The sequence below is a fragment of the Mustela nivalis genome, assembly GCF_964662115.1.
Source record: "Mustela nivalis genome assembly, chromosome: 6".
NCBI lineage: Eukaryota > Metazoa > Chordata > Mammalia > Carnivora > Mustelidae > Mustela > Mustela nivalis.
The window spans coordinates 10,573,429-10,589,834 of record NC_139025.1 but is presented as its reverse complement, the minus strand read 5'-3'; the positions used below and the strand labels follow the sequence as shown (position 1 = coordinate 10,589,834).

Below are 16,406 nucleotides of genomic sequence, written 5' to 3'. Positions count from 1 at the left end.
CAGTCGGGCGGACAGCACAGGCAAGTGCCCGGATCACTGTCTTTTAGAAAAGAGCTGGTCATCTTCGAGATGTGAGTGAAGATGGCAGAAGACCGTAGCAGCAGCTCTCCGTGGATCGCCTGCTGCATGCCAGGCAGTGGCATCTATGCAACACTGTGGAGCCCTTAGGTTCCTTAGCCCCATGACGTAGGTATGACTACCCCCTTTCAATAAATGTGGTTCAGAGGAGTCGAATGACATGTCCAAGTCCCCCAGCTACTCGGTGGCTGGCTGGACTGTCCCATGTCACCCATGGATAATGCTACACACCTGAGCTGACCACTGAACATTTCTGTGTGTCAGGTGTCTGCCCACCCCCATCCCGGCTCCTCAAGGCTGGTGCAGTGTCCCACCCCTCCCCTCAAAGAGGGATGCTTACTCTTGTGCTCCCCCTTCTGAGTCTTTATCGCACTGTAGCTGGCCTTCTCTGCCAGCCTCCGTGGGGGGCTGGGTCTCCAGGACCAGCCATATGCCCAAGACACACATGCCAAAAGGGCCTGGGGGGCCTCTCGTCTCTGGGAGAGGAGCTCAGAAGGACCAGCTGGGCCTCCGAGTCCATGTGGAACCTTCCCTGCCTGAACCCAGCAGAGGAGTGTTTGCAGCGTGTGTCTAACTGTGAGGCCCTAGGACAGTCACCTCATCGCCCTGCGTGTAGATCGGTCATATGGATGTCCATTCTGGCCACACACCGGGGAGCTGTGACCGGAGCACAAAAGGCACAGTGAGCTGTGAGTTACTAGGCACACCCAGGGTGACAGCTGGTGCTGACTCAGGCTTAGTAGTGCCACGCCAGTCAGGACCCCTCCTCTCAAACACGGGGACAGCAGGAATTCACAGCGGGAAGCAAAGGAATCCACCTCTGGAAAAGAGGGCTCCCGCCGTCATTATCTAGGTGCCCCCTAGTGGTCATGGGTGGACCCTGCAGGGACTCGCTTTCCAGGGCAGGGGCAAGGGACCCGGTTCACTCTTCAGCTGAGCTTGCTAAGAGGTCCGAACCCCAGATTCGTCCTGGGGAGGCTCTGGATTCAGGCAATGATCCTAGCTGCTGCTACTCCAGGCTCCATCCCTCTAATGGCAGTCCAGCCCCACTGCTGCTTTGCCCTCCAACTGGATGCCTCGCTGAACCCTGAACTCCCAGGGGACCCTGTGGGGGACATGACTTTGTAGCTCACATACTAAAGACCCAAGGCTAAGGGCTCACCAAGCGGAACTAGCAGTGTGTTCGATTTTGCAGAGCCCCAGAGGGGGAGTATCCCTGTCCTCATGACATGAAACAGGCTCGGAGGAGCTCCGTGTCTTTCCCAAAGACACTTTGTTACTAAGATTTGAAACTAGGTCTCTCTCACTCTAAAGCCCAGGTACTTTTCCTGTCTCACAGCTTCCCCAAATTATCCACCAACAGCCAGCAGAACTGAGGGAGTGTTTATTAAATCACAAAATCCCCTTTCCTCCTCCCCGGGGAGAGAAGATCACAGCCAGCCAAGTGGGTGGGGCTGGGGCATCTAAGCCCATCGAAACTGGACCAGGCAGGGAGGGGGCTGAGGGAGGACAGGGGTGGGGCTGGGGCGCACAGGAACCCAAAGAACCAGGAGCACTGCCTGTTCAGATGGTGGTCTTGGGAGTTCATGAAGGTGTGGGGTGAGATTAGGAGGTCCTGGGATCCCGATTTCAGGCAGATGAAACATTTTCAGCCCCAGGCTGCCTCTGGGGCCTGCAGCGAGCTGAAACACCCCCTTATTGCCCAGTGGGGTTAACAATCTTTCCCAAGAAGATGATGGTGGACACGATGCTATCCCTAATACACACCAGGAAGGGCCTGTTCAGCTTGATGGAGACCGGCGTCTCCATGGGCAGCGTCTGGGCTCCGGAGCCGGCCGCCCCCTCTGTGCCTTTCTCGTCCATCTTCAGCACCGCCTTGTGCACCGCCTGCGGAAATCAGGATCGAGGTCAGGGTTGCCAAGCCACTCTGGGCCACGCACAGTGAGAGACCCCGAGAGGGAGAGGCCTCAGCCAGGGTGGTCCAGCAGAGTGGTAACCCGGCTGGTGCCGGCCGTCCCAGGCTCCTGGATCTTCTGCTGCATTGCCGGAAGGATGCAGGACGAGCAGAGGCAGTGTGAGGGGAGCCATGAGGCTGGGGGAGCCTCGTCTGCAGCAGGGGGGATGGAGGGGGGGTCGCTATCCTTCTGTGAATGACAGGGAAGTGCTGGGAGGTATAATGGCAGAAAGGGTCTACAGAAAGTTAGCTAGATGGAAGGGACAGGGTGATGTCCCCACCAGGAAGCCCCCAGTCCTGCGCACAGTCCTCTTAGCTTCCTGGGGGATGACAAGGAAGGGACCAAGGTTGCGGGAGGCGGTGGGCATCAGGGATGACGGAGACCCCACATCCACCCCAGGGCACCCACATCTGGGACGTGGAGATCCACCCTGCTTTTCTGCTCATACTGACACATTTCATTCCATTCTACAAAATCCTAGCAATTTTACTAGTGGGCAGCCAGCCGCTGTCAACACACGGAATCACAGCCATGCGCTCCCCTAACTGCGGAAACGAGATGAGCCATGGGACTGAGCCAAGGCCCGCGGGAAAGGGGGAGTTGGCTCTGGCGACCTAGGGAAGGTCTAAGTGAAAAGGAGGACAATTCTGTCTTTCTTCCTCTTGCCTCTTCCCTCCGGCTGTGCTGCTCGCCCGGCTGGAAGATACTCCCCACACCTGTCTCTGCTCCTTGCAATCTCCCCACCGGCAATGCCCTTTAAACCTACAAGTAGGGCTACCAGATGAAGTGGGGATGGACCGTCAAATTTCAGTTTCAGATAAACGATGAGTATCTTCAGTGTAAGTCTCTTCTAGGCAATATTTTGGACTAAAGAAATTGGTCACTTACCTGAAATGTGAAGTTAACGGGGTGTCTTGTATTATATCTGCTCAGACTGGGGACCCTACCCTACCCCCCACGGTCCTCTCTGCCTGTAGCAGGCAGGTGCTCTGCCTTGCTTGGAACCACAGGGCCCATGGCTTGTTCATCTCTTGGCCATGCACATGTTTTCAGCTTACTCCCAACCAGGCCGTGAGGCCTTTTGGAGGCCCTGGGTCAGACCTACACCGGCTCTTGACCTGAAAAATGTGCCAGGCCTTGATTACTGGTTTGTTGCCCAGAACTGACCTCTAAAATAGAACTAGGAACTTGATATTTCCAACTTTAAAGACTGGAAACACGAGGCTTGGGGAAGCAACATGATTGTCCCAGGATGACAATGTTGGTTAGGGACAGAGCTGGATCAGTGCCTGGCCTGACCGGGGGTACGAGACCCGGCTGGTTCAGCTGCTGGGACAGTGGCTCTGGCCCAGGCTTGTGCAAAGGCTCCGTGTGTGTGTGTCGGGGGGGGGGGCATCCAGGCCGGGCAGGCTTACCTCACCCACTTTCAGGCTCCGATGAGGGGCGATCCGGGTGAGGTCCCCATGCTCCTCAAAGATTTTGGTGATACCCAGGTGGGAGAGCGTCCTCTTCAGGTCATAGTTACCCGTGATGGAGAACCTGGGCAGGGACACGTCTACAACCCTGGGGAAATCGGAGGGACAGGTGAGAGGCCGGGTCTCTCTGGTCTCCCGGTCAGGCTGCAGGGGAGGTGATGAATGGGACATTGGTCTTCCCAGCCCTGGAGGTCTCAGACCCTCTCTTTGTCCCCACAACAAGGAGGGACTCTGTCCCTGAAACTCTGGCTTGAGAGCACCTATGCTCTCTGAACTGTGTCCCTTCTTCCTAGCATCCGCGTCCCAAAGACATCACCCACAGAAACGCCCTCAAGTCCCCACTGTTTCGGGGCCCCTGTGGCTGCAGACATGGAGATGTCATCCCTCGACAGTCCTGGCCTTGGCTGAGCCCTGAGCCTGCCCTGACCCGGCAGGCTGGATGCTGGAGACACCAAGGGCCTGGGAGCTGAAGCCAAGAAAACTGAGCTCAAATTCATTCTGACTCTCATGAACTCTGTGACCTGGAGCAAAAGATCTGATCTCCCCCAACCACTTGGGCACTCAGGAGTCCCTGATCAGCAGGTGTTTCTCCTTCCATCCTTGAGTTAGTGGCTCCATATCTTCTGTGGTTGAGACCCGATGGGCCTCCCTGCCTGGGGGCTGGGATCAGCAGTCCTGGGACACCTGTGGGCCCTACATTCCTGTCCCCCAGCCCTGAGCCCTGTTTCTTCTTGCCTACCCAGGACCTCGCCCCTGCCTGCATTCCTTTCTGTTCGGCACCATCCATCACAAATGGTGTCTGCCTGATCACTTTCAGGAACAGACCAGGTTCTCTGTTAACTGATGCCCTACAAAACAGGAGCAAACACATCTCCGCAGGCCCCGAGCCAACTCTCCAGCTTCCAGCCCTTTCCTCTTCTTCCTTTCATAGCAGAAAGGAGTTGTCTCTGCCAGCGATCTCCACTTCCTCCCACGCCTGCCAAAGTCCACCCCACTTGGGTCTTTGCCCTCAACCTTCCACTTTCCAGGGTCACGGCTGAGCTCTGCTCACTTGACCCAAGAGACAGCTCTCAGAGAAAGGATCCCCCTTTTTCCACCTTGAAGCATTCCAACCCAAGTCCAGCCTCCCCTCCTTCACCGGCCACGCCTTCGCTCGCCCTTTTCAGAACCATCTCCTCGTGTACCTGTACTGTCTGTGATGGTCCAAGCCTCACCCTTCTGTCCTCTTCTCTTCTGTCTTTCCTCCCACCAGAGGAAACTCGTGCAGTGTCGTCGCTTTAAATATCGGCCATGGGCCCAATGACTCCCAGACTTACCTTTCCACTCATTCATTCGTTCAACAAATTAAGTGCCTCCTCTGTACAAATCAGATGCTTAGATGCATGTGTGAACAGAAGAGGCGAAACCTGTGCCCTTGGGTGCGTGCTCTAGCAGGGAAGACAGACAAGAAGGTCCGTACGATGAAAAGCATTCCATAATCATTGGTGCATAAACTGGGCGTCTGTGTATAAGCAGACAGTGAGACCAGTGGTGGAAAACACAGATCAGCTTTGGGAATCAGCAATGCTGGAGCACAGGGAAGATTTGATAAGCTCTGAAGGAGGCAAAGGCATCAGGCAAGCTGGGTCATTTCTTCTCCGTGAAACGAGCTGCCAAGGAGACTGGCGGTTTCCAGCCTTTGCCCTACAGTTTCCGAGTTCACAGAAGTATCTTGGGGAATGAGGGTTATGGGAGGTGAACGAAGAGCCTCCACTCCCAGTTTACCCAGAAGTCCTGGCTTCATGTCATGTGGGCTCCATAAGGCCATATTTCCTTTAGTATTCAAATTATGATGACTTGAGGTCCTAGAGTTGGATCGGGGGACTCAGCATCCTCATGTCCAAGTTATTCTTGCCAATTTCCCATGGGGTGCAGCTCTGGGACTAGCAAGTGGGGCTTCACGTTGCCTGTGCCAAGCCCCTCTGCAGCCCTCGGGGCCGAGCTACCAGACTGGGTTTGTAGCGGGGAGGATCAGGGGATGATGACCTCCCACTTAGCCTGCTGCTTCTCCCCATTCCCCCAGCACAGCGACTTTATCTGAAGCATTCAGAAATGGAATTTCTCTTTTATGGAGCTTTTGGGTCAGTTGAGATATTCGAGATGTGTTCTGCTGTTCCTCTGAGGGTGTGTTTTGTACGGCAGAGTACCCATGGCAGCCAGCTCCATCCTAGCATCCGATCTACCTCCCCTATAACCCTCCCGGCTCCCGACAGTGTGTCAGCCAGGGTGGAGGCTCTCAGTAAAGACTTGTTGGGTGGAGAACAGGGGTGAGGGCGAGGTGGAAGAGAGAGAGTGCAGAGGAGGGAGGAGGTCACCCTGACACTGCTCCTACCCAAGCTGACACTGCCAAGTCCCCAGCCCTGACCCTTCTCAAGACAATCGACTGGTAAGCAAGTGCCTGAGAAGAATTTTGTTGGCTCATCTTAAATCTGTTTCACTTAAAATATTGATTCACTTTCGTTCTTCAACTATTATTTGTATAACTTATTTGGGACACGCTTTGCTGGTTTTGTTTTGACATTAGAGTTGAAACATGATTCCGTGTACAATAAACAACTCCCTCTGACAGCCCGTGTTTATCCTTGTGGTTCCTCTCTGTCTGGGATCCCATCACTCCTCTTCCATCAACACACACCACTGTTCAACCCTGACGACTGAGCTCTGATGCCACCTGCTCCTGGAGCTCCCTCTGCCACCACCACTGAGCTCCGTGGTTCTGGTCTGTCCACTCCACTTTCGTGACACATGTGTCTCCCTCTAACAACAAGGGCTTCACTATATGCTTGTGACTTGTTTTCTGGTCTACCTCCTACCAAAATGCAAGTTCATTACGGAGCCCAGAATAGGACATGGTGATGGGGTCAGAGCTCAATAAGTCTGGGCCAGAAGAAGCAAAGAGTATAAGGGAAGGCAGGAAGAAGGAAGAAGTTGCCTATGCCAGACACCCTCATACCTCCGTGTGACTAATTTCTTCCATCTGTCAAGAGTGTCCCTCTTCAAGGCCGCCTCCACATTCTTCATTTTGCCCTCATCAGGAAGGATGAAGGTGGCAGTGATGGTGCCCTGGTAGGGCATTTCCAGGATGGTGCAGGACAGCTGTCTATCATAGCCTGTCTCATACATGCCCCCATGAAACATCATGGGCACTTTCACTCGCTCATTTCCATCCAGAATGAAGTCTTCCTCTTTAGTTGCTTTTGGATCAAATTCCTGCTGCCACCTGGCTTAGGAGTGAAGAAGGACAAAGTGGCATAAGTGTCCTGAAAGGGAAGAGCTGACTGGGCCCAGCTAACCACTGGTCTCTGTCCATATGGATTCAAGGAGGGCATTTGGATACTCTGGAATGTGAGGGCAGGTCTCCTTGCTCCTTGCTCCAGGAATCCTTGCTCTTTGTACCGTGCCCTGGAAACTCCTGGTAAGATGGCCATGGGTTTGAACACACAACCAAGATTGCTAAACTGAGAGGGGACCCGTGGACTGCCTGAAGCCCAGCTGTTCCTGAGGCTGAGTGAGCCTGTGGACTGGGTTCCAGCAGAAGGGGCTGGGTAATACTTAGTGGGATTTATTTGGTTCTGGTGTGAGTGAAAAACACTCTATTCTAAAGTTAATCCTGGAGTAGCTGCTCTCGTGTAAGAATGAGAAAACCAAAGGAATAGGCTGCCCTTGGGAACCTGCTAAAGAACAGCAAACACTCAAAGCTGGGTGTTTAGACTCTTCCTTTTTGACCCTGAGAACTCTATGATGCCATTGGACATAAACTCTGACCTGGGTCTTTTCACACCTGCCAACCTCAGAGATCCCAGTAGGGGGACTTGAGAGCCAAGTCCCTGAACTCAACTCTGGTTTCACTGTTCTAGAAGGATGACTTTAGATGGGTGTCTTAACCTCTCTGGTCTTCAGTGCCCTTGTCTGAAGAAAGAAGATTTTGATGGGTACTTCATATGCTTTGTGGCTGAGTGGGAAAGGCAGCACAGCTCAGTGATCTTGTACAGTGAGTGTTGAGTGGATGCCAGTCATCAACAGCACCACTGTTGCCATTGCTTTTACAATCTAGGTGATGCAGTGACTTTGGAAATTTCCAGGTTCTCCTCCCTCTGCTCTTTTCCTCTATGTCATCAGTCTCGCTGGATTTGGGGAAAACTCGACTTCCATATTCAGGACCATGTCCTGACAGCCCAGCAGTGATCTTGCCTGACCTGAGGGCTGTTGGCCTCTGATTCTAACCCATGCTGGCCAACCTTTTTGTGTGCATGGGGCAGGAGAGTGGGTGTGTGTGGTCGGGCAAGGGGGTGGGGGGAGGGATAAAGCTTGGATTTGGGAATATTTTTCCATTTCCTTTTTTAGTCTCACACCCTCAGACTTGGGGAATCTATGGAATGTGACAAGACTAATGCATCTACCAAAGTGAACAACATCATCATCATCTACACCATCACCATCCTAAGTATCTACTTGGAGTAACATAAAGTGCACAGCCTATGGGTCAAGAGAAGCGAGTTCTAGTCCTGGTTTTGTTACTCTAAGTCTCTCCATGTTACAATTTCCTCATTTAAGAAATGGGAAAAGAATGTCACTCCAACCTCTACAACCAGTGCTGTGTTAGGATAATCAGTAATATGAAAATGCACATATGAAGAATAATGGAGACTTCCCCAAATTCATTTCTCATGCATTTTTACTTTGATTACCAACAACTGTCCTATGAGTTATATATAAAGGCACTCATTTTACATGGGACAGGTAGGGTTCTGAAAGATTGATTACATATGAATTCAAGGTCACAGAACAAGCCTATGGCCAACCAGATCTTTAATCCAAGTCTACTAGAAATTCTTCCCTTTCCATACCAATATGCCCCAAGCCTTACCTCGAAAGAAAATACAATTTGTAAGAAGCATCACAGTGCCAGGGGCTATATTCTTGATCAGGTTATTGATTTTCCCCTGGGTTTTCTGACTGACATAATCATTGATCTGCTTCCGAGTGTCTCCCAAGTTCTGGAAGTTGGTGGGGACAGTGTCTGCATTGTACAGGTTCTTGGCCTCTGTCAAAAACTGCTTCTGTGGCTGCAGCTTCTGGTCAATGAACAAGGTGTTTTTAAGGTCCAGTTCGAGGTCCTTGCTCCCCTGGTTCATCCTGTAGATGAGGTAATGAAAGCCCTCATGAAGTTCTCTCTCTGGCATATTCCTGAAGCTGAAGCCCCTCTTGATCTCATCCAGGGTGGAGTCCTGGGCACCCAAAGACAGCATGGAAAAGGCTGCAGAGATGCTCAAGGGGGAGAAGAAGATGTTCTTGTTGGGGCTATTGGAGGCCAGCTTCCTATAAAGGTTGCAACTGAAGTCTGTGTTTCGCTTTGTGAGCTCCTGGGCTGCCCTCCTTCCCTTCCATGACTGGATCTGGCTTGCAGGTCCACGATACTTAGGAGTGAAGTCGGACTTCAGAAGACCTTCCACAGTGAGAAGGCCAGCCAAAAGTAGGCCTGGGCCCAGCATGGGGTTCATTTTCCTTAGAGATTGTCCTGTTGAGTAGTAGACTTGAGGTTAGCAAAGAAAAGAACAAAACAACCCCACTGCCCCATCTTACCTACAAGGAAGACCAGATGAAGGCAGCAATACAGTGACAAGCATGTGATATACATAGCAATTTCTAGATTCTTTGGCACCCATCTTAGCATGTATGCTTTGTAATCACCATGGCAATTAGAAATGGCTGTCCCCCTTTCATCGAGAGGGCTGAGTGTAGAAGATAGCTCTTGATTTTGTACTCTTCTCCCCTGGCTTATGGTAATAGCATCTCAATTCCTTTGACCAACTGCTCCCTCCACCCCATTGGATCATAGTAAGAATACCCCATAGCATGGGCATGTGACTGGGGCTAGGCCACCAGAAAACTCCATCCACTGCCACACTGATTGGTTAAGGAATGAGAATGACCAGAATCAGATCAGAGTCTTTCCCTGCGAATGCACAGGACTCTTAACTCTGGAGTGTATGGCTTAATGATATAGTCCTAGAACCAAATGTGGTTATGGCTCCCATATACAGAAGGACAGAAGAGAGAGAAAGAGAGAAAGAGAGAAACAGGGAGACAAACTTAGTGACATCTTTGGAATTCCTGGATCAAACTTTACCTGAAGCTCACACATTTCTGTTTCTCCAAGTCATAAGAATCAATACATTTGCCTTTTGGGGTTGGCTGGTTTGAGTTGGATTATTTCCTTACAACTAAAAGAATCCTGACTAATTTGTAGAAATAAAGCCTTTTGTACAGAGAGAAACCAGGTCTCTAATAAACCTCTTTCCCTACACATTTTCCAAGAAAGAGAGGAAAAGCCAAATCTTCTGGCTCTAGGATTGCTGCTCCTTTCGCCACTTCTCAGCTCAGCCTCTCCCAACAAGACTGAGTTTTTTGGGGGGAGGGAAGAGACAAAAGTTTCATTTTTTGTTTTCCCTTCATTTCTAGCCCTAAGGGTATAGAGAGCTGCCAAAATTATGATATTCTAAAAAACCTGTTCATTTCTCTAGTTGGACATGGCACAGTCAATGATTTTTACACCAATTTCTGTGTCAAATGAAAGCAGATTTCTTTGCTTGATCCTTTGCAATCTTATGTATTCTCCTGTACGTTACATCTCTGTTTACCTACAATCCATGGGAAACGGTGCAGTCTCAACAGTAAAGGCTATTTGTGATTGCCTCAGATTGGGGTCCTGAGAAACAGAGCTCGCAATGAGGATTCTAGCATTGCCTTTATGGGACAAGCTCCTCAGGAAGTGAGGGAAGCAGAACAGAAAGGGAAGGAACTGAGCAAGGTTGTGGCTCCATATAATATGGAGACTTGGCCTGATCTGCAGGAGAGGGCCCTGGAGCATCAGCCACAGAGCAGCATTGACCCTGTGAGACCAGGGCGCAGGCCTGTTGGACAGCGCTCAGGTGCTATGGTCAGCGGCCCAGGAGACCAGGGCTGGGGTAGAACTTCTGGGGTCCATTAGCTCCTACCCAGCAAAGGCAATTTTCTGGATTTGGGAGGGAAGCTGTGAGCTTTTAGCAACTAACCCTCACATCCCCGCCAGCCTGGGGGAAATAGGCCCATCACGAACAGGGTCCGTGCAGCTAAATCCCTGGGGCCGGACATGGAGGAGGCTCTTTCCAGTTGACTGAATGAGAGAATGAATGAATGCCGGCACGGGACCCATGCCTGGCTTGCCCCAAAGCCCCAAGTTCTTTGTGCCCTCAAACCCTTTATGCCAGGTCCTGTGGACACAGCCCTCAGCACAGCGGACAGGGTCTGCCGAGACTCTGACCCAGGTCTGAGAATTCTCATGGATCCTACCTGTTGCCTCCATCTTCTTAATGGACCTTTATTTCTCTAGGGGCCTCAATCTCCTCAAACAGCCCATATGGCTCAGGGCCAGGGCCCCCGCCCCAGCTCCCAGGAGGTGGTCCAAGAGCTGGGCCCAGTCCTACTAGGTCATAGTGAGGTTCAGCCCTGAGAGCGGTTCAGGGAGGGGCACATGACTTCAGTGTTCCAAGGAAGGTGAATTTTGGGGCTCTTTGCTGGCCTATTGGGGTGCTGCCCTCTCTCTTTCTCTGGATGTCCCGGGCAGAAAGGTATGGAAGCAGGCAGGGTTTTGCAGAGAAACTGGATCTGGGGCCACAGAGTAGGTGAACCCAGAGCACACCCAGCCCCTAGACTTCCGGCGGTGCTAGTGTGAATTACACAGTCAGCTACTGGAGGCCAAAATCATCCTAACAAATACACGTGCATATAAAAAAAAAAAATCTCAGGACTACCAGGCAGGGAGGACTGTGGGCTCTGATCCCACACACCTCACTGCTGTGTGACACCGGAAAAGAACGCCCCCTCTGTGAGCTCAGGTGATCTCTCAGCACCTTCCACTGCTAATGACATAGATTCTAGTAAAAACTATAGCTGGGGATGGACAAGAGCTCTGGGGACTGTGTGAAGATAGGTTATAGAAGACAAGGTTTGTGAAATCCCTGAGGATATTTCAGATAAAGGAAGAAAATTAAAAATGGAAAGGATTCGCTCTCACAGGTTACCGGGCTGGACTGTTTACAGAGTCGGCCTGGTTTAAAAATAGAAACTCCACTTGTTGGGATGAGCCCTGGGTGTTGTACGGAAGTGATGAATCACTGAATCTTACTCCTGAAACCAATACAACGCTCTATGATAACTAGCTAGACTTTAAATAAAAATTTGGAAAAAAAAAAAGAAAGAAAAGTAGAAGCTTCTTGTATTCAGAGTAGATTGCTGCCTGTACGGGAACTAATTCCTAACACCGGGGAGTGGAGAAGTTAGCTACCTCTGTCGAGGAGCGGAGAGAACATTCCCAGCAGTAGGTTCCCCACCAGTTAGGTGAGACGCAAAGCCTGTGGACAACCTTCTGGGAGCGCTGTGTGGGTCTGGGCACAGGGCCTGAACTTGGAGCAGAGGAGGGAAGCTGCTGGAAGCTTTTGGTGTGCGTACACACACACACACACACACACACGCACACACACACACGCACACACACGCACACACACACATTTTATAGTGATGCCCCATCAGTGGCCCCTAAAAGTGTTTTCCACTTCTCCAAGTTTTTGGAACAAGCACTGATTATGGAATTAAAAGTCTGGATGTTGGTCCTCTCCTGCTTGTGTGTCTGTGAGGTGGCCCAGAAGAAGTCTATTAAGCCTTTCCAGCCTCAGTGTCTTCATCTGCCCCACGGAGTCCCAATAGTCTAGCCTTTCTTCCCCCAAGCAGCCCACACTGGCCCCATTTCTGGGCCTCTCCACCCATCATCACAGGCTCTAAACTCAATGCAAACTTGTCAGATGTGTACCAGCCCCAGATACCTGAGGAGGCTAACTTTTATTCTGTTCATTAAAATAGCAGAGCAACTGGTTATTTCCCAATAAATTGATAGGCTGCCCACGTTGAGCAATTCTTTGTTGGTTTTTAGTTTGGAGGGCGCACTCGCACATGTGTGTGTGGTTGTGTGTGTGTGTGTGTGTGTGTGTGTGTATGTGTGTGGTTGTGACCTTCATAAGATAAATAAACACAATCAGGAAGAAAAAGGGCAAGGTGGGGGCCACATGGGGCGGTAAAGCTACCACCTGCCTTGCCAGTCCTCTCTGACTCTCCTGCTCCCACATTCCCTTTCCACTTGGGGTATCAATTCCTTCCTCTTACAAACATAAGAAGTAGCATGGTCCTCCTGAAGACAGATCCAAGCCGGGCGAGGAGCCCTCTGAGCGAGCAGCCCAGGTGCCCTGCGTCTGCCCTTGGAAGGGGCCCCAGGAAGGAGCTCTGCTTTCGCCTCCCACGCCGTCCCAGTGGGCTTTGTAATGGGAGAGCAAAGAGACTGAGGCATGGGGAGAGGGGTAGGATAGCGCTTTCAACACGAATGCCAGGAGTCCGTTCGTCCTTACTCTCCCTGGTAGTTTGGAGCAACAAGGGCAGCAAATGGGGCACACACAAAAATCAGAATCACTCCGTGCATGGTGTTTGGGGCTCCACGCTCCTGCCGGGCAGGGAAAAACTTATGCAGTGTCCGCCCTCAAGTCAGTAAGACTAAAAAGCTTAGGGTGCCCTGGACAAGCCCCCTTCCCTAGTGGCTGGTTCCCTAATGAGTGACTGCCAGACACAGTGCCCCCCGCTCAGTGAGGGGTCTCTCCCTGCACAGGCTGGACAGTGGTGCCCTGCCCTGAGAAGTCCCAGGCCCTCTGAGACCCCGGTTTCCCTCCAGTCCTTTCCAGAGCTCTCCACGGAGGGCACAGCCCTTGCATAAACTCAGTGCCCACCCTTGGACTACAGGGTCCGAGGGCCCCTTCCTAAAGATGTACCTTGGCACCCCCAAAAGACCAGCACCGAAGCCCTGGGCTTGTGGACATATCCCAGCTATGCACTGGGGTCCACCTACTTTAAGGGATGGATATTGTTTTAAGGGGAGATCGCACTAGATATATTAGACGTTATTTTCTGGAAACAGGTTTAGAATGAAGTGGTGGTAAGACAGATCCTCCCTCCCCTGCAGGACAGGAGAGGAGAAGACTTGGGAACAAACCCCATTGGGGATTGCAATAGACTTCGTCCTCCTTTCTGGGAAACTAAGAGGGTGGGGCACGAGTCCATCGTCTTATCCCTACATTTGCCCTGGAGATTTCTGCCTTCATTCTTTTAAAAAATATTTGAAGCCTTCACGAGGGGCCCGCCACAGTCTTCCCTGGAGCCCACATCTGGAGCTCTCTTCCCTGAGAGGCAGTGTCCCCAGCCAGACCCACAGACTTCTCCAAATCCTCGAGCACTTTCCATGTCTTTATATGGCCCATTCCTCCTGCCTTCAGTGACCTCATTCCAGGATGAGGGAGTGCATGGTTGGGAAGGCTGAGCCATTGTCAAGTTTGGGGCCACTCATGCCATAAAGGGGAAAGGGAGACCCAGCAGACAAGGGAGCTCTCTGAGGTCACGCTGCACATTTTGATGCACCAGAGCGGAAATCAGCTCAATTAGGGCAATTCTACAACAGCATGTGGGACTGGCTCCTCCGCCTTCCTTTCTTCCCCCAAATCAAGAGTTGGTAGCGATAGCTTCTGTCCTTGGTGAGAGATAAAGACAAACAAACAGCTCATAGACAAGGCTGAGCACAGCCTGAGCCCCAGGGCAGGGGCAGACCTGAATGAGAAGGACCTCCTTTTTCTCCTGGGACAACCCCCACTCCACTCCCACTAAGGATTTTCCTTTAGAAAAGCACTAGGGGGGCAACATCCGTGAAAATGAATCAGGATTCACCAAAATGCCCAGCACACTCTTCAAGAGAGGGGTTTCCCTGATTTGGAGAGCCTCCAGAATTTCCTGCAAGACACCCACCCTGGGACTGCAGGCTGTCATCCCAGCTTTGCATGGGTTAGACAAGAAAACCAACCAACCAACCGAAAAGACCGGATACTCACAGCACATTCAGGAGAAATCCACGGAGGCAGCCAAATGGATCTGTTTTTCTTGCTTTATTATTTATACTTCCATAGACTCTCGGTAAAGTAGACCAAAGGCCAATAAAATTAGCCGGCCTGAGTGGGCAGGTGATGGGGACTCTGGGAGAAATGGCCACACCGCTTCCTCGGGGGCTTCTCCTCATCCCCGGAGGCAGCCCCGTGATATTTAGACCACGCCTGCTGGGCTGTGGCTTTTCTAATGAAGTCTATTTACAACTTTTGCAACGAGTGCATTTCCCAATCACTGTGGGTCTGGAACCTGGACTGTTCCACAGGTAGATTACTATGAAATAGCCAACCCAAACACCGCCGCTGTCATTGATGGGAAGAGGTTGACAGCTGGGTTTCTTGGGGGGTCATTCCCATTCTCCCCCATTTCTTTCTTTTGCTATTTTTCCATCCTCTACGACAGTCAGTTCCTTTACTTCAGCTGGCATAGAGTGCTTTGGGGGGGAAGAGAAACAATGAAATAGTTTCTGTTGGGGATAAGCAAGAATCCAACACTCACATCAAAGTTTGCGACCCTTCAAGAAAATGACAAATTGCTTTCTGCCTGCTTGTTGCACCGGAGTAATGAGAAGATGGTTGGGTTTCCCCTCCTGACTCTTCTGTGTTTTCCAATTTGGCTTTAAGGAACAGGTATTCCCTAAGAATGAACTTTTAAAAGATTTAAAATAAACTAGAATTCTTATCCTTCAAACCCTCTGATCCCAGGAGGGAAGAGTGATGAGCCCAATGCACCTGTTTATTTTTTTTTTTTAAGGATTTTATTTTATTTTATTTTATTTTATTTATTTTAAGAGAGAGGAAGAGAGAGAGAGAGAGATCGAGATCACGCAAGCAGGGGCAGAGGCCGAGGAAGAATCTCTTCACACTGAGCATGGAGCCCAACACAGGGCTCGTTCTCACAACCCTGAGATCACAACTTGAACTGAAATCAAGAGTCAGACGCTCAGCCGACCAAGCTGCCCAGGTGCCCCCACACCTGCTTGCAGTTCGGCATTCTTTAATTCTAATGAGCAGAAAAATCATGCAAATATTCCTTCCCCGCTTGGTGACATTCCCTAACAGGTCCCACGTGACCACAGTACCAGGAGGGGTGGACAGTGTTTCTCCTTCTTCGGGATGCGACTTTTAGAAGAGACATGACTCGCATCCCCAAAGCCATACAGTGAAGTTGGCCCAGCGAAGCCTTCTGGAAAAGAGGGGACCCTGGCTCTGCCCTAGGCCTGGGTCAGCCACATCCTGATCCACTCACAGAGCAGAGCCCCCCAGGACGTGGAGACATGGGGGTCCTGAATTGCCAAGATTAGGAAGAGCCCCTGCGGGAGGCCAGGAGCCCCTACTGGGCTCCTCGCCCCCTAGTAGCAGACCCAAGAGCCCCTGCAGGAGGCCACCTTCCCTCTGCCAGGGAGGCCTGCATCTGGGCCAGATCCCCTGAGTGACTGGCCAAGGTGGGAGGGCTCACTGTCGGGCTCTGTTCACTGAGGGGTACGGGGTGGGGAATGTGGCCGTGGCGGCAGGAGGGGCGGAGGCGAGGGCCGTGGTCTCATCGCGATGGAGGCTGAGATGCAGCCGGGCAGACGCTGACCTAGAATCTGGGGCTGTGCCCTGGTTTGGGAGGGAAGAACCCTTCTTGGTAATGACAGGGCGACACCCGTGTGAGTCTGTGGCTCACACCCACTGGCCTGCCACAGACCCACTCTGCTCCGGGCCAGACTCCCATGGGAGACGCACGGGTGAGGCCAGGGAGGGACCATGGGTGGGGCCAGGCAGGTTGGCTGCTGAACAATATGGGGCTATGCTGGGAAGGCCTCAGCTCAGACCAGGAGGCCACAGTGGAGGGGAACCCCCAAGGG

The 16,406-nt window shown here is 51.7% G+C and overlaps 2 protein-coding genes across 2 annotated transcripts in view; both read right to left on the bottom strand.

Moving 5' to 3' along the window:
- The window catches only part of SYNE3 (spectrin repeat containing nuclear envelope family member 3), a 978,380-nt gene that overhangs the window by 156,101 nt on the left and 805,873 nt on the right, over nucleotides 1–16,406 (bottom strand). The gene's annotated exons all lie outside the window — the stretch shown is intronic.
- Nucleotides 1,453–14,701, bottom strand: SERPINA12 (serpin family A member 12). The gene is made up of 5 exons (XM_082736308.1): nucleotides 14,506–14,701; nucleotides 8,415–9,065; nucleotides 6,501–6,771; nucleotides 3,449–3,596; nucleotides 1,453–1,965 (listed from the first exon to the last, which is right to left on the bottom strand). Exons 2-5 carry the CDS (start codon nucleotides 9,046–9,048, stop codon nucleotides 1,774–1,776), a joined length of 1,245 nt encoding a protein of 414 aa, XP_082592434.1. The 5' UTR covers nucleotides 9,049–9,065; nucleotides 14,506–14,701; the 3' UTR covers nucleotides 1,453–1,773.